The sequence below is a fragment of the Doryrhamphus excisus genome, linkage group LG18 (genome assembly GCF_037039965.1).
Source record: "Doryrhamphus excisus strain RoL-2023G ecotype Guam linkage group LG18, RoL_Dexc_Guam_v1.1, whole genome shotgun sequence".
Classification (NCBI taxonomy): Eukaryota; Metazoa; Chordata; class Actinopteri; order Syngnathiformes; family Syngnathidae; genus Doryrhamphus; species Doryrhamphus excisus.
In genome coordinates this window covers 5,720,598-5,744,494 of record NC_136374.1, presented here as the reverse complement: position 1 = coordinate 5,744,494, position 23,897 = coordinate 5,720,598, and the positions used below count along the sequence as shown (strand labels likewise).

General features: G+C 41.4%; 1 protein-coding gene across 3 annotated transcripts in view; it reads right to left on the bottom strand.

The window, feature by feature from the left end:
- Nucleotides 1-23,897, bottom strand: part of rims4 (regulating synaptic membrane exocytosis 4) — a 37,387-nt gene that overhangs the window by 1,964 nt on the left and 11,526 nt on the right. For all 3 annotated transcript variants that reach the window (XM_058055313.2, XM_078798478.1, XM_058055312.2), the window contains exons 2-5: nucleotides 9,698-9,842; nucleotides 3,926-4,038; nucleotides 1,155-1,256; nucleotides 409-548 (exon numbers count right to left, since the gene is read on the bottom strand). In XM_058055313.2, the coding sequence (XP_057911296.2) occupies nucleotides 409-548; nucleotides 1,155-1,256; nucleotides 3,926-4,038; nucleotides 9,698-9,774 (432 nt within the window). In that variant the 5' untranslated portion in view covers nucleotides 9,775-9,842. The remainder of the gene's footprint in view (nucleotides 1-408; nucleotides 549-1,154; nucleotides 1,257-3,925; nucleotides 4,039-9,697; nucleotides 9,843-23,897) is intronic.

Here is a 23,897-nt window from a genome sequence, read left to right as displayed (position 1 = left end):
TTTCCTAATTAATTTAATTTAATTTAATTTAATTTAATTTAATTTAATTTAATTTAATTTAATTTAATTTAATTTAATTTAATTTAATTTAATTTAATTTAATTTAATTTAATTTAATTTAATTTAATTTAATTTAATTTAATTTTTGTCCTGTACTGAAGTACGAGGTGATATGACCATCCAATGACATAATGGGTACCAGAAGATGAACTATATCAGCAAGTTGAAGTATTTGTGATTTTAGAAATAAGGAGGCGGCATTATGAATTATCCTTACTGACCTTTTTTGCAGTACATTTAGCGAGTGAAGATTGCTTTTATAGTTATTAGCCCATATTTCCACTTCCACTTACTTACTATCCAATATGAAAGTCATTCACAAGGATGAGAACAAAGAACGTGTCTTACCTGGACCACCTTCCCCTGTGGGCTTTCGGAGAAGACCAGGACCTGGTTGTAGAGGGGGTCCAGAGATTTCCTCACAGACTTGGTCTTCTTCTTGGCCACACACTTGCCGTTCTCCAGGAGGTAAACTTTAATGTAGGCCGCTGCAAGGACACCAGTTAGGAAATCAATAGGATGCTCGTTATTTGTTATCCCCTTTAATCCATCGCCTCTTCATTTTGTTTTTGTTCTTATGCAATTAGGGAGATGGCTGCATCGCCATTATGCAAACATGGAGCGGAAGCGCAGTCGCGTTTTAATAGTTTGCTGTTACACAATTCAACAATTTTACACAGTCATAGTCCTTCCTCAACTCAAAGTTGATGTTAGAGGTCAATTTTAATGGAGTTAGCAGATGAAAAAGGATGTGGGCCGTGACACAACGGCGAAAATAAGTATTCGATCCCGTACCAGCCAGCAAATCCCACTGAGCAGTTTTGGGTCCTGTCCCTGTAAGAAAGTACTCCTAATCTCGACTCATTATTCAAACCACTCCACCACCGTGGGAAAGCTGCCAAAGACCTCAGGGACAAGATTATGGACCTATCCAAGACTGGAATGGACTACAAGACCATCATCTGTCACGGATTGAGATCCTGCAGTGCCCTCGAGGTCCCCCTGCTCAAAATGGATCAATGACTTATTTTCCCAGCTGTGAGTCATGAGGGATGGAATGCAAAGTGCTTCTCATGCGAGTGTCGGGGGTTCACCTGGAGGTCCTTTAGAACCGGCTTTCATGATGAGTCCTCTGGCTTGGACCACCTCCACCTCCAAACCGCCATTCCTCTCCATCAGGCCAATCTCCACGTCACCTGAATGAACCACAGTGTGGCGTTGAATAACTCACTCGATCAGTCAGTACGTTGACGTGCACACACAAACGGTCTTAGAGGTCTTTATTATTACACAAAATGACCCGCAGGCTCTTCTAGGCCCTCTGAGGTTCCATCAAAGTGGACTGGACCAGGTTCTGTCAGTCAGTGTTTGTTGTTCAGCCAAGGACACGACTGTCCGCCAGGGAGGAATGTGACCCACTTATCGTCTGTCCTTGAAAACGCTGGCAGAAAACACACAACTTATTGATGCACCTGACGCCCTCTACTGGTCACAACGTGAACATACAGTAGAGTTCACGTGACTTGGGATTGGGGAGGTGTTACTTTTCTTAAACCAAACATTGGATTGTTTCCTGCACGGTGCAATGAAGTAAGAAATATCCCACTTTGAGTTTATGTTCCAGTGTAATGTGCGCGACTCGTGCTGTGTCTCAAATGTAATACTTGAACCAGTGTACTTCAAGTATCCTGTGCTTCTTCTCTCCTTTTTAATGAATTGCAACCACTTGACAGGGCCTTATCACCAACATCTGGATCGGGTACTTGATTCACTAAAGTTACTTGGAACAAAGCGCATGAAAGCACAGAAACTCTTGCCATGCAAAATAAGTTCCACCTGTGAGTCAGTGATACTCAGCAAAATTTGAGTCCTCATCAACTAGTGAGTCAGTTAAACTCAAGTCTTTGTCTGTGAAAACCGAATCTCTGTTGAGTACCCGTGTACCAGTCAACATTGAGTCTCAGTCAAGCAACTGTGAGTCAGTGAAACTTAAGTCTCCTATGAGCCAGTGAACTCAAGTCTTGGTCGAGCAAGCAAAAATCAGTTAAACTTGAGTCTTCATCGATCTGTGGATCAGTGAAACTCAAGTCTTCGTAAAGCACCTCAGAATCAGTGAAACTCAAGTCTTTGTAAAGCACCTCAGAATCAGCGAAACTCGAGTCTTCATCAATCCGTGAGTCAGTGAAACTCCAGGCCACGTCGATCACACGTGTTTCAATGTACCTTGAGCCTTTGATGAGCACCCGACAGTCAGTGAAACTCGGGTCTTTGTCGAGCACCCAAGAGTCAATGAAACTCAGGTCTTTGTCGAGCAACCATGAGTCAGAAAACTTTTTTTCTCCAGTATCTGTGTGTCAGTGAAATCAAAATCTTCATCAACCATTGAATCAGTCAAACTTGAGTCTCCCTCAAACACCCGTGACTCAATGAAACTGGAGTCTTTATCAATCCGTGAGTCAGTGAAACTCCAGGCCACATCGATCACACGTGTTTCAATGTACCTTGAGCCTTTGATGAGCACCCGACAGTCAGTGAAACTCGGGTCTTTGTCGAGCACCCAAGAGTCAATGAAACTCAGGTCTTTGTCGAGCAACCATGAGTCAGAAAACTTTTTTTCTCCAGTATCTGTGTGTCAGTGAAATCAAAATCTTCATCAACCATTGAATCGGTCAAACTTGAGTCTCCCTCAAACACCCGTGACTCAATGAAACTGGAGTCTTTATCAATCCGTGAGTCAGTGAAACTCCAGGCCACATCGATCACACGTGTTTCAATGTACCTTGAGCCTTTGATGAGCACCCGACAGTCAGTGAAACTCGGGTCTTTGTCGAGCAAGCAAAAATCAGTTAAACTTGAGTCTTCATCAATCTGTGGATCAGTGAAACTCAAGTCTTCGTAAAGCACCTCAGAATCAGTGAAACTCAAGTCTTCAGAAACCAGTTAGTCAGTGAAACTCTTTGTCCAGAGCCACGAGTCTTTGAAACAGTGAAACTTGAGTATTTGAAGCACCTGTGTGTCAGTGAAACTTGACTCTTCCTCAATCACCCGCAAGTAAGTGGAATTTGTGTCTTTGTCGAGTACATGTAAGTGAGTGAAACTCACATTTTCATCAACGCTTGAATCTGTGAAACTCAAGAACAAATCAGTTAAACTTGAGTCTTCATCAGTCCGTGAGTCAGTGAAATTCCAGGCCACGTCGATCACGCGTGTTTCAATGTACCTTGAGCCTTTGATGAGCACCCGACAGTCAGTGAAACTCGGGTCTTTGTCGAGCACCCAAGAGTCAATGAAACTCAGGTCTTAGTCGAGCAACCATGAGTCAGTAAAACTTGAGTTTTTGACCAGTATCTGTGAGTCAGTGCAATCAAAATCTTCATCAACCAGTGAATCAGTCAAACTTGAGTCGCCCTCAAACCCCTGTGAGTCAGTGAAACGTAAGTCTCCTATGAGCCGGTGAACTCAAGTCTTGGTCGAGCAAGCACAAATCAGTTAAACTTGAGTCTTCATCAATCTGTGGATCAGGGAAACTCAAGTCTTCGTAAAGCACATCAGAATCAGTGAAACTCGACTCTTCAGAAACCAGTTAGTCAGTGAAACTCAGGTCTTTGTCGAGCAACCATGAGTCAGTAAAACTTGAGTTTTTGTCCAGTCTCTGTGAGTCAGTGAAATCAAAATCAGTGAATCCAGTGAATCAGTCAAACTTGAGTCTCCCTCGAACACCCGTGACTCGGTGAAACTTGAGTCTTCATCAAGCGGCTGTGATTCAGTGAAATTCAAACATTAACCCGTCAAGTCTTTTGTCCAGTCTCACACCTCCAGTGTGGACAAACTAGTTACTAGGCCAAAGGTTAAGGTGCCATCTTACCCATGGATGTTGTGGCCAGTGTCTGCCGGCCGACAAACTGGGCCGGTCCCATCCCGTCCAGGAAGTCGCTGAACTGGGCGTCGGATGCCAGACACACGCCGCTGTAGTTGAGGCTGTAGTGAGAGCACAAAAGCAGACGGTCACACATTGTTGGACTTCTATCTCCATCACAGCGTGTGCATTGTGTTGCTGATTAGCCCTCCAAATGCGCACATTTCATCCAGCTTTCGTGATGAAGGAAGGGAAATGTTTCGGAATATTTACGAGACTATTCCAACGGGCACAAGCACTCCGACTGGCATTTAATTAAGTGCAGAGTAGCTTGGCAGTCATTAGTGCATAATTTACAGCCTCTGCACACAAAACCACTTAGTGGAGATTAGTGGTTTATGCAAAGATTAGCATCTTTTCTCAGGTCATTTTAATATTCATTCATTTGCTTTGTTACGTCATGCCGCCTGCATGAGGCATGGAGTGCACGTCAATGACATTCATGCCAGCCAGTTGTAATGAGGCCAGCGTGTGTGTGTTTGTGTGTGTGTGCTTCTGCTTGCGTGTGTGTGTAATAATGCAACATTAGCCTCGTGGGTATTACAGGGTGATAAAATGCTGGGCTTTAGATTAGAATGCTGCTGTGAGGATTACACAGCAGTTTCACAGAAGAACGATGCTGGATGTAAGCCGACTGGGCATCACGCATATCTAAGGTCACATTTTATCCACTTTTCATGATTATTTCCTGCAAGTAGGGCTCCACACTCACAGGGAGCTGGAATATGTGAAAAACAAATATTCATTCATCATTCATTTTCGACCGCTTTTTCCTCACGAGGGTCGCAGGGGGTGCTGGAGCCTGTCCCAGCTGTCTTTGGGCGAGAGGCGGGGTACACCCTGGACTGGTGGCCAGCCAATCACAGGGCACATATAGACAAACAACCATTCACACTCACATTCATACCTATGGACAATTTGGAGTGGCCAATTAACCTAGCATGTTTTTGGAATGGGGGAGAACATGCAAACATGGAATTTAACCCTGGTCTCCTAGCTGTGAGGTCTGCGCGCTAACCACACGATCGCTGTGCCGCCCGAAAAACAAATATAGTATATTTTTTTCTTATGACACTTGAAGGCCGCTCCAGGGATGGACATTTAAATACATTGCCTCATCCAACTATGGGGAAAATAGCATCAATTTAATCTTATAGTTTTTACATGTTGGATTTATTTAAATGTTTCATTTTATTTAATTTAATTTTATTAACCCATGGTGTGTGCACAAAGTAAAATGAGGGTGGCTATACCACAGACCTGATGGGACACATTTCTAAAATTCTATAAATTCATGTCAAAGATGTGTGATGTCATATACATTTGTGCTTTATGTGCTTAGGACCACAAACATACTTGTCTCTGTGAAAATAATGTTGCAGTCCAAAAATCTCTTACTGATGATGTGGAGTCATAACCCATCCATTTTATTCAGACCGCACATTAGCAAGTAGGATACTTGGTCAGGAGAGTCTGTGCGGCTTAGCTTGTATTCCTCAGTGCCTTTGTTTAAGATCCCAAGACCACTTGCGAGCACTTCTGCCAGGCTCGGTGGTGTGTGTAGACCAGGGGTCTCAAACACGTGGCCCGCGAGCCAAATGTGGCCCGCAGGACACTAGTTTGAGGCCCCCGCCTTGATATGAAAGTTTAATGTTAGTGCGGCCCGCGCAAGTTTGATATGGATGCTGTATGGTATCATGAACCCAGAAAAAATTATTACGTTTGATTAATGTTCATGTTAAAGGTTAAATAACTGTTAATAGTTATCCTCCCTATCCGTGTGGAAGTGGTAAGTTTTTGGCTATTTAAGTTTAAAGGAAATAACTTGAAGGTTGCAGGCGGCACGGCGGTCTAGTGGTTAGCGTGCAGACCTCACAGCTAGGAGACCAGGGTTCTATTCCACCCTCGGCCATCTCTGTGTGGAGTTTGCATGTTCTCCCCGTGCATGCGTGGGTTTTCTCCGGGTACTCCGGTTTCCTCCAACATTCCAAAAACATGCTAGGTTAATTGGTGACTCCAAATTGTCCATAGGTATGAATGTGAGTGTGAATGGCTGTTTGTCTATATGTGCCCTGTGATTGGCTGGCCACCAGTCCAGGGTGTGCCCCGCCTCTCGCCCGAAGACAGCTGGGATAGGCTCCAGCACCCCCGCGACCCTCGTGAGGGAAAAGCGGTAGAAAATGAATGAATGAATGAACTTGAAGGCTACCGTTTAGGTCGCTAGCTCTCTAGTTTGCGAGTTAGCATGTGTCTCAAGACCCTGCAGTTGCGCAATATGTTGTAAATAAAAAGAGTATAAATGTGACTATAGTCGTGTTTTGTCATGTCTACAGGGCTCTAATAATGCTTTGTTCATTTTAATCTGAAAAAAATAATTTGTCTACCCACCAACTATATGTGGTTTCTTAAGTTTTTATTATTTGCCGTTTTATTATTATTATTATTATTATTATTATATTATTATTATTGGTTTGTTTATTTATTTTTCATCTTATTTTGTGCAGAAAAATAAAAATTAAGATATTTGAGAACAGTGGAATGTTTTATCAGAGCTTTTATTGTAGAAAATCGGAACCAAAGCACTGAAAAAGTTTGTACATTTTTCTGTTTTTAATAAATGCATTTTGGTTTTTTTTGGAAAACCTGATGCGGCCCAGCCTTGCCCAGACCCTAGCTCCAGTGGCCCCCAGGTAAATTGAGTTTGAAAACCCTGGTGTAGACTCTGATACCCTGGAGATCTCAGGGACGAGTCCAAGATCAGTGATACAAACGTTGACACTGCAAAATCCAAGAGTGTAAGATGTTAAACCAGAATCATGGATGGAAGTCTATGAGTCACCAAAACTCAAGTCTTCATCAACCCATCTGTCAGTGAAACTTGAGTTTCCATCAACCCATAAGTTAGTCCAACTTATGGGTTTTGCGAGCAACAGTATTCGTAATGAAGTGCAGACGCTACATTGCTACTTTGGGTATCGGTAGGACAGCCAATATATAAGAATATTTGAAGCATTAGAATGGTTAAAAGGCTTTAAAATGACCTTGAATGTCACTTAGGGACTTCATGTGTCCCAGTCAAGCTAATTGACAATGTCTTATGGGTTGGAAAAATAATAACAATAATAACAAAAATGTAAAAGTTGCAAAGAATCAGTGAAATCCTGAGTGGCCGTGGATGGAGGCCAAGGTGGCAGTTATGTGAGCACAACAACACCTTCTTGTTCCTGTTAAAAGACGAACATTTTGTGGTGTCGACAAACAAACACGCGAGCGCTCTCCTCCTACGTGGAGTCGGTCACAAATGTGCGTCACCGTGACCGTTTGCGTCTGCGTGTCTTTATCTTGGCTGGGAAAAAAAAAAACATCTTTAGGGAAGAAGGCAGATGCCAAGACTGAAATGGCTCATGTTCGCTTTGAGGATGCACACGTTTGGCTCAGGAGGTAGAGCCCGGCAACTATCTGTTTAGTTTCCTGGTACCACATCCAGATGGTCAATATGGATATAAGTGCACGATGCACTGACAGGAAAGAGATGTCAAAGAATGTCTTTTATTGTGAAGTGCAGTACCTTTCACCCTCTTGCTCTGCAATGATAATAGCCAACTTTTGTCACATGAAAGAGGAAGGTCAATGAAAAGCTGCCAGGCTCTCTTGCATGAAATTAGAATTATTCTTCACGTGCTGTCTCAACATGCATACATTTTACTTTTGAAAACTTGCATTGCAGGCTTCTTCCTCTCTTGTTTCCCCGAAGCAAGTCTCTAAGTATAATAAAATATCTAAACTGTCCTCGGAGGAAAGAGATGAATATGCATACAAACAACTGTGTCTGTGATGCAATCATTCTGTGCTGATTTTGCCCCCCCCCCCCCCTCCCTCGGTGAGATTTTAAAGCCTCCCAGCCCCCATCAGCCGCTTTGCTTTGTCTTCTTATGTAACTGCAGGACTTCACGCCGGGCGCCAGGTTGGCAGTGTTCCGTGTGTGTGTGTCATAGTACTACACTGGTTTTGCTGATGTCATAAGCTTCTTGCCTCTTTGTGTTTTCGCATACTCCCCATCCCTGGGGGGACGTCATGTACGTGGAATTGGAATCTTTGGTTTGGTCCAAAAGGGTACATTAAGTGAGGGGTAGGTGGTATAACTGTCCCGTGTAATGTGTGTACTCTAAACCAACACAGCCTCCTTATTGGATTGGCTTTAGCATTTTTAAAGGACAGTTTTTAACAACCTCAGCACCCAAGATAGAAGGGCCCACGTGGAGTCCCCAGGCACTGCTCCCTCATTGGAAGACATGTCAAAGGGACTAAGTAGGTCCTTGACGTATCAATATCAACCGATCCACAACATTCGGAGTTGCAGTCGGCAGCACACCATCACCGCCCTACACAGTATTGACTGTGCACTGCTTCCCCCTCCTGAGACAGCAGATGGTGGTCCAGAATCTCTTGGAAGCCATCCGGAAGTCATTCGTCACAGCTTCTCCAAAGTTTTTGCCTCAGCGACTGCCAAAGCAGCAGACCGCTTGGCCTACCGGTACCTCTCGCTTCCTCTGAAGTCCCGAGAGCCAAAAAGGCCCGATGGGACTCCTTCTTCAGATTGATGGCATCCCTCACCACACACAATAAACGCATAAACACGAATATGCATGCAACACATCTTATTTTATAAAATCTATTACCCACAAGGCATGCTGGTTAACTTCCATTTTAGGAGTAAGCATATGGACTTCCCAGTATACCTTGCAGGATATCTAAAATGAGTAATAGTATAATAGTGTTGTTTTGAATGTACATTAGTGCATACATGCAAAACAATACTACTGTATTTATATTCATTTATACTAATTTATTACCTGCAAAGCATGCTGGGTAGCTTCCTGTTAGAGAGGTGTGAATATAGGCTTCCCAGCATACCTTGCGGGTTATAAATGACGATACAATAGTCTTGTTTTGCATGTATATTAGTGTGAAAGCTTCTATTTCGTGTGTCATGCATATGGGCTTCCCACCGCTAATATACAGACTAATATAGTTGCAAAACAAGACTATTGTATCGTCATGTATAACCCACAAGGCATGCTGGGTAGCTTCCTGTTAGAGAAGTGTGACTATAGGCTTCCCGGCATACCTTGCAAATTATAAATGATTATACAATACTATTGTTTTGCATGTATATCATGTATCGTCACTTATAACCCACAAGGCATGCTGGGTAGCTTCCTGTTAGAGAAGTGTGACTGTAGGCTTCCCGGTATACCTTGCAAGTTATAAATGACTACAATACTATTGTTTTGCATGTATATCATGTATCGTCACTTATAACCCACAAGGCATGCTGGGTAGCTTCCTGTTAGAGAAGTGTGACTGTAGGCTTCCCGGTATACCTTGCAAGTTATAAATGACTACAATACTATTGTTTTGCATGTATATCATGTATCGTCACTTATAACCCACAAGGCATGCTGGGTAGCTTCCTGTTAGAGAAGTGTGACTGTAGGCTTCCCGGCATGTTTTGCATGCATATTAGTGTGAAAAGCGTCTATTTCGTGTGTCGTGTAGTTACATTGTGTTATTTTTTTGTATTGTTTGTTCATTAATTTCCGCGTTTCTGGAATCAGGAAAGCACTAGCAATAGCAATAGCAATAAGGAGACTAATTATTAGAAATTATAAGCACAAAAATGGCAGGTTTTCCCACAAATAAAGACTACGCTATACTCACTTGCCCTCCGAGCCGTAGCTGTTCATGCTGTCCTCGATGGACTCGTGACTGGCCTGGCGGACCGTCCTGCTGGGCATCTCTACGGCCAGACCGGTCTCCGTGCTCCTCTGGATGGCGCCCTTCAGCTTCCTACCCTCGTTATCCACTAGAAGCGCAGCAAAGTACAGAAAGAGTCTTGTTTAATTGGGATGACCTTGAAAAGTTTTAAAAGGTATTTTATGTCGCCGTAAATCACGCCAGGTTTCCAGAGGACACAAAATATGCAGATGAAAAGGGAAAGTCACATTCGCTGGTCTCATTCGTTAGTGGTGATATTTGCTACCGGACAGAATTGAATTTGTGATCAATACAGTGTCAATGTCATTCGGGGTTTCACGCATATTCACGCACATTTTTCTCATCCTAGAAATTCTCTTACTCACCAAAAAACACGCTGAAATACAAGTTACATGTACTGCAGTATTCTGGCCAACGGGCATCAGTAATGACACCACACATTGATGAGACATGACATTGCAACGTGTTACATGGCATGTCCGACATTATAGAGTGAAAAGAAGTTCTCCTCCTATCCCGTGTGGAAGTGGTCATTTTTTTAATACAACTATGCTTTTGTCTCCCATTGCAACATGTTACATGGCATGTCTGACATTATAGGGTGAAAAGAAGTTCTCCTCCTATCTCGTGTGGAAGTGGTCATTTTTTGAATGCACATTGGCAATAATGTAAAGTAATAAAGGTGTTCATACCTATATAGCGCTAATATGATTTTTTTTATGTATTTCGAAAATCATAATCATGTTTTCTTTGCTCGAACTACAAAAATATTCAATTTATTAACATTGAATCCCACTTCATGGAAATTCACTTCCTGCAGTTGGGTGTGGAACCAATTAACCGACTTTAAGAAAGGGTGACTTTATACATTTACACCATTACAAATATTCCCACTTTTCCATCTATTCATCCATCCATCCAGTTTTCTGAACGCAAATTCCCTTTAATCTTGATCATTTGTATTACTTCCAAATTTCTCAACTGATTCAAAGCACTCCAATGCCAAAATATTTATCAGGTTCAAATTAATGTCATTTGACATTAAAAACATTCACACTATGTATTTTTTATTCTAAAAATGCCTCCTGTTGTGGGAATTCCACATTTTCTGGCCCAAAAACTCGCATTTCCCAACCAATTCAAATGATTCCAGCGCAAAAACGCTCATTCACGACATTTCAACATTCAATATTTCCCAACCCAAAAAGTTTCCGACTTTTGTCAAACAATTCAAAATATTCACAAGAAAAATTATAAAAATGTCCCAAAATCCAACTTTTTTCCAAACATAAATTCCCCTTTCATGCCCTGTGATTGGCTGGCCACCAGTCCAGGGTGTACCCCGCCTCTCGCCCAAAGACAGCTGGGATAGGCTCCAGCACCCTCCGCGACCCTCGTGAGGATAAGCAGTTCTCTTTCATCTGACGAATTTGTACTACTACCAAAATTCTAACCAACTCAAACCATTGCAACGACTAAACATTCAGCTCAATACATCCATCTATTTCCTATGCTGCTTATCCTCACAAGGATAAAATCCCAAATACTTCAACTTGCTGATATAGTTCATCTTCAAACAGCTAAAATAATGCATAAGGCTAAAAATAACCAATTAGCTAAAAATGTCCTCCAATACTTCTCTACAAGAGAGGAGAAATATGATCTCAGGGAAGAAGTACATTTGAAACACTTCTATGCTAGGACTACGTTATGCTAGCCATAGCATTTCAGTATGTGGAATCAAACTATGGAATGGATTGAGTAAGGAAATCAAACAATGCACAACGATGAGCCAATCCAAGAAACAATACAAGCAGTTGATGTTTGCTAAATACAAGGATGAAGAGTCTTGAACCAGTCATGATGTGCTATATATATCACTATATTGACACTTACTATGGTACCCATTATGGCATTGGATGCTCATATCACCTTGTACTTTGGTACAAGGTGCATTATTAAAAAAAAACAAAAAACTTAAACTGTATTATGGAAAGCAGGAAGTGAACAAATGTAACAGTTACTGATTGTAAAAGTACCAGATGGAGGGGTAGGATTTAATAAGCTTTGCTTCTTCCTACTCCTTTTGGACATGTGGAACTGTGAACTGATTATGGGATGCACTCAATTGTAATCTGATGCATGTTCAAATGAAATAAAACCATTACCATTACCAAGGGTCGCGGGGGTATGCTGGAGCCTATCCCAGCTGACTTTGGATGAGAGGCAGGGTACACCCTGGACTGGTCGCCAGCCAATCACAGGGCACATATAGACAAACAACCATTCACACTCACATTCATATTAACCTAGCATGTTTTTGGAATGTGGGAGGAAACTCCACACAGAGATGCGATCCAATACAACACTACGCATATTAGCAATACATAAATATGTATCTATAAAGATAATAATGATCACGCTTGAGTGACACTATCATAAGGCTAGCGGTATAAAAAAATATATATATAGTGTATTATTGTGCCTGTATTGGCCCTGATGTTGTGTCTAGTGAGTGTATTTGCTGTGCCTTGTGTGTGGAATCCACTTGATGAAGCCAAAACAAAAGAAAAAGAGATGGTTTGGGTTAGTGGTGGCGCCATCAAGGATGAGGCGGTGATGAGAAATCACTTTACAAGGTCAAGCACAAGAACGCTCCCCTGAGCTCGCTCATTCATCTTGTTGGAACGTAGACGGCAGAAATCGATGCGCGGCGGCCATTATGGGAGTGCCACCCACGTGCAAGGTGTCCTATGTGTGTGTGTATATATGGTGGCCTGGCTTATAATGAACTACTCTAGCAGGACATATGGGTGTGTCCGTGACCTTGTTTTTAGAACTTGACAGTTGCCTTCTTCAGGCTGACGCACACAAATCATGCCATGCAATTACAGCTTTGTCCAAATGACATGTTGTAAATAAATGCTACAATTCAAATGTACCGTAAATAAACGTGATGATTTCTGTTCCACACAAAAACACAGACTTGTGTGACCTAGAAGCGGTCTATTTGCATCCTACATGTCCGACGAGATGCCTGACAGATTCAGGTTACTGCTTCATGGCGTCTGTGCTCATGTCACTGGGCCACGCACTCTCAGTCCAGAACCACACTGGAAGGCATCTATAAATAAACTATACAACTATAAATGTGAAACCATTTCAAAATAGACTCTTTCACCACATGGACTATGCGGGTATTGAAATAAATACACACAGAAAAACTATACATTTTATAATGACGTAGAACCTGCAAGGCATGCTGGGTAACTAGCAATCGGCCCTGATTACCTTAAAACACTTATAAATTGTATCTCCAACGATTAGCGCTGTCAACTATTTGGGTTTTATTTATGGCCAGGGCCAATAAATATTCATTCATTCATTCATTTTCTATTGCTTATCCTCATGAGGGTCGCAGAGGGTGCTGGAGCCTATCCCAGCTGTCTTCGGGCGGGAGGCGGGGTAAACCCTGGACTGGTGGCCAGCCAATCACAGGGCATGAAAGGGAGTTTATGTTTGGAAAAAAGTTGGATTTTTGGTAAATTTGGATGATTTTTCTCATGAATGTTTTGAATTGTTTGACAAAAGTCAGAAACTTTTTGGGTTGGGAAATATTGAATATTGAAATGTTGTGAATCATTTGAATTGGTTGGGAAATGCAGAAGTAGAATTCTCACAATCAAAGGGAATTTATGTTTAGAAAAAGTCAAATATCGCAAAAAGTGAGAATTTTTGGGAATGTGGAAGATTGTTAGCATCTATATTTTGATGCTGGAATAATTTGTATTGTTTGGTAATAGTGGAGAGGGCACATATAGACAAACAACCATTCACACTCACATTCATACCTATGGACAATTTGGAGTTGCCAATTAACCTAGCATGTTTTTGGAATGTGGGAGGAAACCGGAGTACCCGGAGAAAACCCACGCATGCACGGGGAGAACATGCAAACTCCACACAGAGATGGCCGAGGGTGGAATTGTACCCTGGTCTCCTAGCTGTGAGGTCTGCGCGCTAACCACTCGTGCAGCCCGCCCATAAATATATCATAATAAATAAATGAATAATAGATTGATTGTATGTAGTACTGTATGTAGAAGCTAACTACAGCTAACAGTCTAAAAACAGACTGTTGTAGTCCCAGTGGAAGTAGACATGCACAGGCGTGCTGAATCACTAAATCGGTAAAAAAAAAAGATCTCCAAAGATCAGAGTTTCCTTCGTGACACTTGAGGAAACATCTATTTTTAATCCCGCCGTCTTCACCAGCAACAAAGCCACGCTGCCACCTGCTGCCAAGTGGCGCACGACCGCATCCAAAGAAGAGTGAAGATGACAGCGGGAAGGAAGGACTTGTGAGACCTTTCTTCCTTCTGGTGAACGTTTAAAATCTATCGTCACACACCTCGCACCTCAGAAGCTGTTTGGAAGCTAATGAAGATATTCCACGGCTGCGTCATTTGTGTACTTTTTTTTTTAGATTTGGAGTGCATAAGTGCACTGTCAGTACCCAGATGTTACACTCAAAATGGTGAGTGCGCAATGGTGGACACTTAACACTCTTGGTAGTCACCATGGGAGTTGACAGATATTAGATCAGCTTATCCAAATGTTATGTCCAAGTGGTTGCAATTCAGCAGTGGGTCAATATTGTCTTCATCATTCCCGGGAATTTTGTGCACTTAAGACCCAAGTACACAGTGTAACATAGTATACTTCATTCATTCATTTTCTACCGCTTTTCCTCACGAGGGCCAGCCACCCAATCACAGGGCACATATAGACAAACAACCATTCACACTCACATTCATACCTATGGACAATTTGGAGTGGCCAATTAACCTAGCATGTTTTTGGAATGTGGGAGGAAACCGGAGTACCCGGAGAAAACCCATGCATGCACGGGGAGAACATGCAAACTCCACACAGAGATGGCCGAGGGTGGAATCGAACCCTGGTCCTCCTAGCTGTGAGGTCTGCACGCTAACCACTCGATAGTATACTTATTATATATAATTAATATATATAATTATGTTACCAGGGCAGCACGGCGGTCGAGTGGTTAGCGCGCAGACCTCACAGCTAGGAGACCAGGGTTCAATTCCACCCTCGGCCATCTCTGTGTGGAGTTTGTATGTTCTTCCCGTGCATGTGTGGGTTTTCTCCGGGTACTCCGGTTTCCTCCCACATTCCAAAAACATGCTAGGTTAATTAGTGACTCCAAATTGTCCATAGGTATGAATGTGAGTGTGAATGGTTGTTTGTCTATATGTGCCCTGTGATTGGCTGCCCGAAGACAGCTGGGATAGGCTCCAGCACCCCCCGCAACCCTTGTGAGGAAAAGCGGTAGAAAATGGATGAATGAATGAATTATGTTACCTTGCATTACTCTCCATGGGGCTACACTCTGTGTGTATGCTACCTGCCCCACCTCCACCCACCCAGACAAAGAGACTGTATAATGGAAAAGACTCAGTTCAAGCTGTTGTTCTATGGAAGAAACCATGGTACCGAAGCTAATGTACAGCATGAACACACAAGACCAGGAAAACAGACACCCATGCTTATAGCTGGCAAAAATCATCCTGGTCATTTTCATTTATTGTGTGATTAATTAATTGTGAATTAACTAATTAATTGTGACATAACATCTTGTGACACCGCCACTGTACTGTGTCATTTGTTATGTGTGTGGTGTGTGTGTGGGGGGGGGGGTTATAATATATTAGCATGCTAATAGCAAAAATAGGTTACTGTATATACTGTAGGTATATACAATAACCTATTTTGGTAATATTGTAAACATATTTGTATTATCCTGAGCCAAGGTAATGGACACAATACACTTTCCAAATCGATGATGGACTCCCAAGAGAAATCTGACCAAATGAAACCAAGTCAGGATGTTCGATCACGAGAAGCAAGCCGGTAGTAAAAGGTCAAAGAAGACCCCTGTAGATATCAAAGACTCCACTTTCCTTGACCTTAGGGATATGGTGCAGTATGAGGAGGATTCTGAGTGGGGAGAGGGCAGACATTTTCCAAAGGAACCAGGAGCAGGAGCAATCGCTCCCTTTTTGGGACGGCCGTCTAAATGGTATCTTTTTGTACACTGTAAAGTAAATCTAAGACAGGGAATCTGAAACTGACAGAGGCTTGGTGCGTTTTGTTTTGACAGTGACAATTTCCAGCGCTAACATTGACCACACCAGCTCTCGGTAAGTAATGACTCAGTGTCCATAAAATACTTTTTGAAGTGGTAATGGTAATGGTAATGGTAATGGTAATGGTAATGGTAATGGTAATGGTAATGGTAATGGTAATGGTAATGGTAATGGTAATGGTAATGGTAATGGTAATGGTAATGGTAATGGTAATGGTTTTATTTCATTTGAACATGCATCAGATTACAATTGAGTGCATCCCATAATCAGTTCACAGTTCCACATGTCCAAAAGGAGTAGGAAGAAGCAAAGCTTATTAAATCCTACCCCTCCATCTGGTACTTTTACAATCAGTAATTGTTACATTTGTTCACTTCCTGCTTTCCATAATACAGTTTAAGGTTTTTTTTAATAATGCACCTCGTACCGAAGTACAAGGTGATTAGAGCATCCAATGCCATAATGGGTACCATAGTAAGTGTCAATATAGTGATATATATAGCACATCATGACTGGTTCAAGACTCTTCATCCTTGTATTTAGCAAACATCAACTGCTTGTATTGTTTCTTGAATTGGCTCATCGTTGTGCATTGTTTGATTTCCTTACTCAATCCATTCCATAGTTTGATTCCACATACTGAAATGCTATGGCTAGCATAACGTAGTCCTAGCATAGAAGTGTTTCAAATGTACTTCTTCCCTGAGATCATATTTCTCCTCTCTTGTAGAGAAGTATTGGATGACATTTTTAGCTAATTGGTTATTTTTAGCCTTATGCATTATTTTAGCTGATAAGATGAACTATATCAGCAAGTTGAAGTATTTGTGATTTTAGAAATAAGGAGTTAGTATGTTCTCTGTAGGCGGCATTATGAATTATCCTTACTGACTTTTTTTGCAGTACATTTAGCGAGTGAAGATTGCTTTTATAGTTATTAGCCCATATTTCCACACAATAAGTAAGATATGGTAGAACCAGAGAGCAATAAAGAGTGTGGAGTGATTTCTGATTGAGAACAAATTTTGCGTTGCTCAATATTGAAATATTTCTGGCCACCTTATATTGTATATTTGTAATATGAGGTTTCCAGCTCATTCCAGTAATGATGAAAGTACACTGGAACCTCAGTTTTAGTCATTAATTTGTTTAAAAAAAGGAGACAGACAAACAAAAATGTACACAATCTGAGGTAAATTTTCCCAGAAGAACAACCCTTGTGAAGATAAGCGGCATAGAAAATGGATGGATGGACGAATGGTTGGAACTTATTGTTGACTTGGACATCCTGGGGAGATTGAATAGTGTTATTCTTTATCAAATTGCTTCCACTCTTAACTTTCTTTGGCCCCGTGGCAGGTTATTTAGTACGTACAGACAGTGAGTCAGCAAGACATAGGGTACTTTGTTTGGACACTTCATTCCCTGCAATGATACAGTACAGGCCTAGTTTGCAACATATATATATATATATATATATAGGTCAAAATAGAAATGTATGCAAAATAAGGCAACAAAAAAGGCCCAGTGTGCCTATCTAAAAGCCTGTCTTCACATTCCAATACATTTATTGTCTAGTTTTGACATAAATGTTTGTCTTTATTTCAATAAATCTCTCTCTCGTAAGTGAACAAAGTGGACTTTGGCATCAGAGTTTCTTGAAAACTACAAGGCAGATAATTATAAGCAGCTGGTGGCAAACCTCCCAAAGTCCTCCAAAGCCCTTGGTTGCAATATGTCACTGAAGATAAACTTTTTGCATTCCCATCTAGAGTTATTTCCATCAAACTGTGGAGAAGACAGTGATGAGCACAGGGAAGAATTCCACCAGGACATTGCAGCTATGGAGAAAAGATACCAGGGAAAGTGGAATCTATTTATACTTGCTGGCTACAGGATGTATAAGACGCCAAAAATCATCGTTCAGATAGTAAACAAAGGGAACTTTGTTGTTTTAAGTGATACTTAGCTTGTCTTTTTTTGAATTAAACATTGCACAGTTCAGCCAAAATAAGCACAAGTGTGACGTGCAAGCGTGCGTCAGGACGAACAACAGTCAGCTGGCACTTTTTATTTATTCATCATCATCATCATCCTCAGAGAATGGAACGCCAGAGGAAGACTTGCTGGGAGGAGCAAGGGAGGTGAAGCTTCAGACGGGATGGAGGAGATGACAGAGCAGTGAGGGAGAGGTAGAAGGAAAATAAAAGCTGCATTCTGATTTTGAATACCTTTGTTTTTGGCTTGGTGCCCGTTTTGCTCAGTCAAACCAATGACAAACAAAGTCGCTCCAGGCCGACGTCAAACATGAGACTTATGGAGAAAAGGGGAGGGAACAGACTGCGGGGGAACAGACTCTGGTGGCAATAAAAGTACCTCTATGCTGGAGCGACGACCCAAAAAAGTCAGGAGAAAGAAAATGGACTGTTGGGAAAGGAGGCCTGCTCCACTGGGAGGGAAGATGAATGGTGAAGTATGCTCATCCTCATCTAAACTGCATTTTTAGACAGAACGTGAGGTTTTATCATAAAGACAATGAGGGTGCGGCAGTCACAATGGCAGCTTCCGATGGATGCTACACTGTCAGTACACTTCAATAAGTATACTCAGTACTTGGGCCAAGAGTCATGAGACTGCGTGTTAGCAATGAAGTATCGTTTCATTTAAAAACTGAAGGGATTGCAACTGCTACAGGCGGTGTAATTAAATTTTTGTGCAAATCCTGAATTAACACTCACAATGTACACACAACACATGCAATGTATTTTTAAAAAAATAAAATGCAAGAATCAAATGAAGGTAATTTTAAAAATAACGCTACACTGCTTAGCTATTATTAACGCTTTTATAGGATACTGTAGCAACCCGGCAGTTATGTGTCATTTTATTGAGTTTTTGGAACATGACACGAGTCTTGACTGACAGCTGCATTACAGAGAGGACTGTCCAGTTTGCTGATGTTGTTTTGGCGTGGTTGCGTCCGACAGTAGACTGTTTTGTTTGCAATAAAAGAGACATGGGACATTACAGTATCATCCTTATCCTTAAATTTTGTTGCTGAAAACAATCACTTTTTCTACCTTTTCTTGACATTAATATATATGGGTCAAAATTCACCCCAACACCATAGATGTTTCTTTAGTGATTAATACTAAAATGAGAAAATAAATAAAACTAATTGATTTAAGAGATATGTTCTATATCCCTCAGTAATAGCCAGGTAACAAAATAATTCAATTTATTAATATGATTCTTTTGAAGTTCATTTGACCATTTTTGGAAATTAAAATGGAGGGGTATAGTGACAAAAAAAGGCCTACATGCCCACACCAAAAGTATTAAAAGCAACATTTTCATGGATGAGGAAGCCTAAGAAGGTAACCAAGACATGAGAAGCAAATTTGATGGTAACTTATTGTTTTTAGTGTATTTTATAGCTGATTTAATACATGGGTCAAAACCGACCCGTTAACATAAGAGATGATACCAGAAAGCTAACACAAGAGGAAGGTTAAAGGGGACGTACAGTATTATGATTTCTCCGCTTTTCTGACCTATAAATGTACTTAGAATGTTGTATTCTCGTGTTAAAACATGCCAAAGTTTCAGATAAAGAGGTTTGCGCGTTTGGAAGTGAGCCCTGAAAGAAGTTTGGGATGGCTAAAAACGTTTGGTTTCAGAAGGTGTGGGAAAACTGTACTTTTGTGATGTCACAGAGGGGTGGACTTCCTTATATGGGCGTGGCTGTAAGCCAGATAAGCTCTCTGCCCTCACACAAGCTCTGCTCCGCTGTTTACGTTGCTAGCAAGCAGTAAGTATCTGTTTATTAGTGTCCTAACTGTGTTTACTTTGTGTAAGTCATGGAGCAAAAGCGCTTACATACAAGGAGCGGAGTTGCTTTTAGCCGTTTCCCACCATCAGCTAGTGCCGTTAGACGTTAGCGATGCTGATGCTAAAATGCTAAAGCTACTTACCATTGAGAGACATTTTGAAGGAACCTCTTTTCCTGACAAACTTCCGACTGCCCAGTCGCTACTTCCGGATCGGATTTGGAATCTAACACATATAGTTGTATGTTAAAAAACAACATTTTAAAAAGATACATCACCGTTTATTATCAACTCCTGTACCGTTCGCAGCTAGTGGCACCAACCGGAGGTTTTTTAAGCACTCGCGAGTGTGACCAACCACAGCTCAAATACAGCTCAATAGGTGCAAATTCTGGAAGAACTAGAAGACTTTGTGTGCTGGTTATTGTATGTTGCTGCTCTATAGGAGTCCACAACTCAATACAAAAGGGCCGAAAAATTAGCATAATAAGTCCTCTTGAACTCATTTGCTACCAAAGACGTATTTATGCGTTGTTTTTCAACCTGATTGCTGGCTCTCAAAGATATATTTATAGGTCTTTTACATTTTTTTTGGAGCGAGCGGCAAAAAGAGGTGATGGTGCTATTCCACAATAACAGGGAGCATGTTTGGTGCTGTTTTAGGCAGGAGAAAAGTGGCAGAAGTGCATTCATACACGCTGAGAAATGTCAGAGAAATGTGTTTTGCATTTTTACTAGGTGGTAGATCATTTTGACTCTATCATGTCATAAGTAGCACTCAGGCTGAAAAAATGTGTGCGCCCCTGGTATATAGCATGTTTATATAGCCTTAGAGCACATAGACATATACACAATATTCTGTGTGCCTTAAAAGTCACTCAAAATCATCAAAAACAGTACTGAGTACCCATTCAAAAGCCGTCCGCTTTTGAATGGGATTGAATGAGTTAATGATAGTCATGTCTCAAATGGAATACTTCCATCGGTAAGTATACTCTGTACACTGTGTAATTAGTTCCTGGGTGTATTGCTGACCCAAATAGATCACTTTCGTTATGAACTGGAAATGACAAATATACTATTTACGCGCTTCTTCTTCTTCTCTCCTTTGTAATAGTGAATTGCAACCATCGCATTATCGGAAACATTTGGAACGGCTCATAAAATATCCCAGCTTTAGGCTCATTCGGTCAAAGTGCCTAAGACTAGTTTGTTGAAATGGACCTGCTGATTTTCGCCCCAAAAATTACCACCAGAAACCGAAATGACTGACTTCCTGTTTGCTTTGGAACATGGATTCTAATTGGGACTCCATCCATCCATTTTCTATGCCACGTGTACTCACTAGAGTCGCAGGCATGCCGGAGCCTATCCCAGCTGGCAAGAGGCGGGTACACCCTGGACTGGTGGCCAGCCAATCACAGGGCACAAATAGACAGACAACCATTCACACTCACATTCAATTTACCTAGCAATGTTTTTGGAATGTGGGAGGAAACCAGAGTACCCGGAGAAATCAGTACCCTCGGCTACCGTGGGGCACCATGACTGACGTCTACAACAAATTTCCTGACGATCTGTGAAACTGTGGGACTGGTTTTTCGAAAGTGGGTGCTACTGAGTTGGGGACCCCTGAAGTATACTGTATAGTGGAAACATAATGTAGCATGACACATGACTTTCACTTGCTTGTATGTACCTTTGTATGTACCCTATGGTCATATCACCATTAAGAAAACCATACAAAAAAAAACTTAAACTGTATTATGGAAAGCAGGAAGTGAACAAATGTAACAGTTACTGATTGTAAAAGTACCAGATGGAGGGGTAGGATTTAATAAGCTTTGCTTCTTCCTACTCCTTTTGGACATGTGGAACTGTGAACTGATTATGGGATGCACTCAATTGTAATCTGATGCATGTTCAAATGAAATAAAACCATTACCATTACCATTACCATTACCATTACCATTACCATTACCATTACCATTACCATTACCATTACCATTACCATTACAAATGAGGCAGACATTTCACCATCACTTTGTGTTTGGCAGCCCCTCCACTTCCGCTACACATCCAAAATGGCGACCATTGAGGGCGGTAAGTGTCGATCACCGTAAAGCGGGACTGGTGAATGCAAAATCAGGTACTGACTGTATAATGCATTTTTCCGTACTTCTCAATGTGAATGCACTCATGCACTGAAAAGTGTAAGTATCTATCTATGTAAGTAAGGCAGATTCTGCCTTCAAACTACATGCATTGTAAACAACCACAATTCTCTAATAGTTTCTAGTTTTACAGTAAATGTAAGTTATTATGTGGCCACTCCTCATGTTTTATTCTAACTGTTTTGCTTTTGCTCCTGCTGTATAAATTATTATTATTATTATGAGCCTGCATGAGCCAAAAAAAGCCATTAAATGTTGGTGCACATCCAGATCCAAAAACCATTCCATTTTTATCAACTCTGATTACACAGGAGATGGCCAGTGTGTCCTCATCCTGTCCTTCATGTCTTTGGGCTTTGGCAGCCAGCTTGTAAAGCACAGAAGAAGAAAGAAATGATTTTCACGTTGAAAATATGAGGAACAAATGAGCTAACTTGAGAAAATTGGGTGTAATCATTGACGTAATAATGGGATTGTGTGTACTATAGCTATAGCTTGGCAATCAGAACATCAATAGATTTACTGGATGACTGAAGGGTTCCTATGACAACATGCACCAATAATATTCGTCATGTACGCATACAGGAACATTTGCACATATTTGGCGAGTTCCTTTGAGAAGACGAGTGGCAATAATTTTCAGTTATTATTCGGTTGACTTTTCTGAAAGTACACATTGTCAATGAAATGACCTCCGCTGGAACGTAGCGATGAGTGAATCACAGCCAAATGAGTGACATCATCACAAGGCCCGCTTCTTGCAGACCATCTTGTACTGCCTGTATAATGTGTGTGTGTGTGTGTGTGTTTAGTCACTTCATTCATCACACCAGAGGTTCATACAATGACTATAATGGGATATTAGAAGGATTATGACAAGACAACTACCACTGGTGTTTAAGTTACTTCAGTGGCGTGCCAATACTTTTGTCCACCATAATTATTTGTATGCTATTAAATATTGCTAGAATGTGACTTAAAGCACTTAATCAAGCCTCTAGTATGACCACAGTTTGACCCTGGGATAGAGTATTTCTATTTACAGTATTCTGTATTCACGTTGAGCGGCATGGCGATCGAGTGGTTAGCGCACAGACCTCACAGCTAGCAGACCAGGGTTCAATTCCACCCTCGGCCATCTCTGTGAGGAGTTTGCATGTTCTCCCCATGCATGTGTGGGTTTTTTCCGGGTACTCCGGTTCCTCCCACATTCCAAAAACATGCTAGGTTAACAGGCGACGAGGGCATGGTATGAATGTGAGTGTGAATGGTTGTTTGTCTATATGGGCCCTGTGATTGGCTGGACCCCGCCTCTCGCTTGAAGACAGCTGGGGTAGGCTCCAGAAAAAGCGGTAGAAAAGGAATGCATTCAGTTTTTGTCTATTGTGAAATTATTGAAATGATTATTTTTTACTTATTTAGAAATTATTGCCGACTTAGAGTGAATGAGATGTGTGTGCAGACTATTTTTATTGACAATATTAACCATCAGGGGCGGCACGGTGGTCGAGTGGTTAGCGGAGTTTGCATGTTCTCCGCGTGCATGCGTGGGTTTTCTCCGGGTACTCCGGTTTCCTCCCACATTCCAAAAACATGCTAGGTTAATTGGTGACTCCAAATTGTCCATAGGTATGAATGTGAGTGTGAATGGTTGTTTGTCTATATGTGCCCTGTGATTGGCTGGCCACCAGTCCAGGGTGTACCCCCCCTCTCGCTCGAAGACAGCTGGGATAGGCTCCAGCAACCCTGTGACCCTCATGAGGATAAGCGGTAGAAAATGAATGAATGTATTCACATATTGTCTATTATGAAATTATTAATGAAATTATTCATTTTTTTGACACACGGCTCGCTACTGCCCATCCAAACTATCCTGCTCGCTTGACTTTGAAGTCTACAATTTCAGATCAGCATTTGCAATAAAAGTGAAAAAAAAGTGTTTGCTGTATATTTTTTTATAAATTATTGC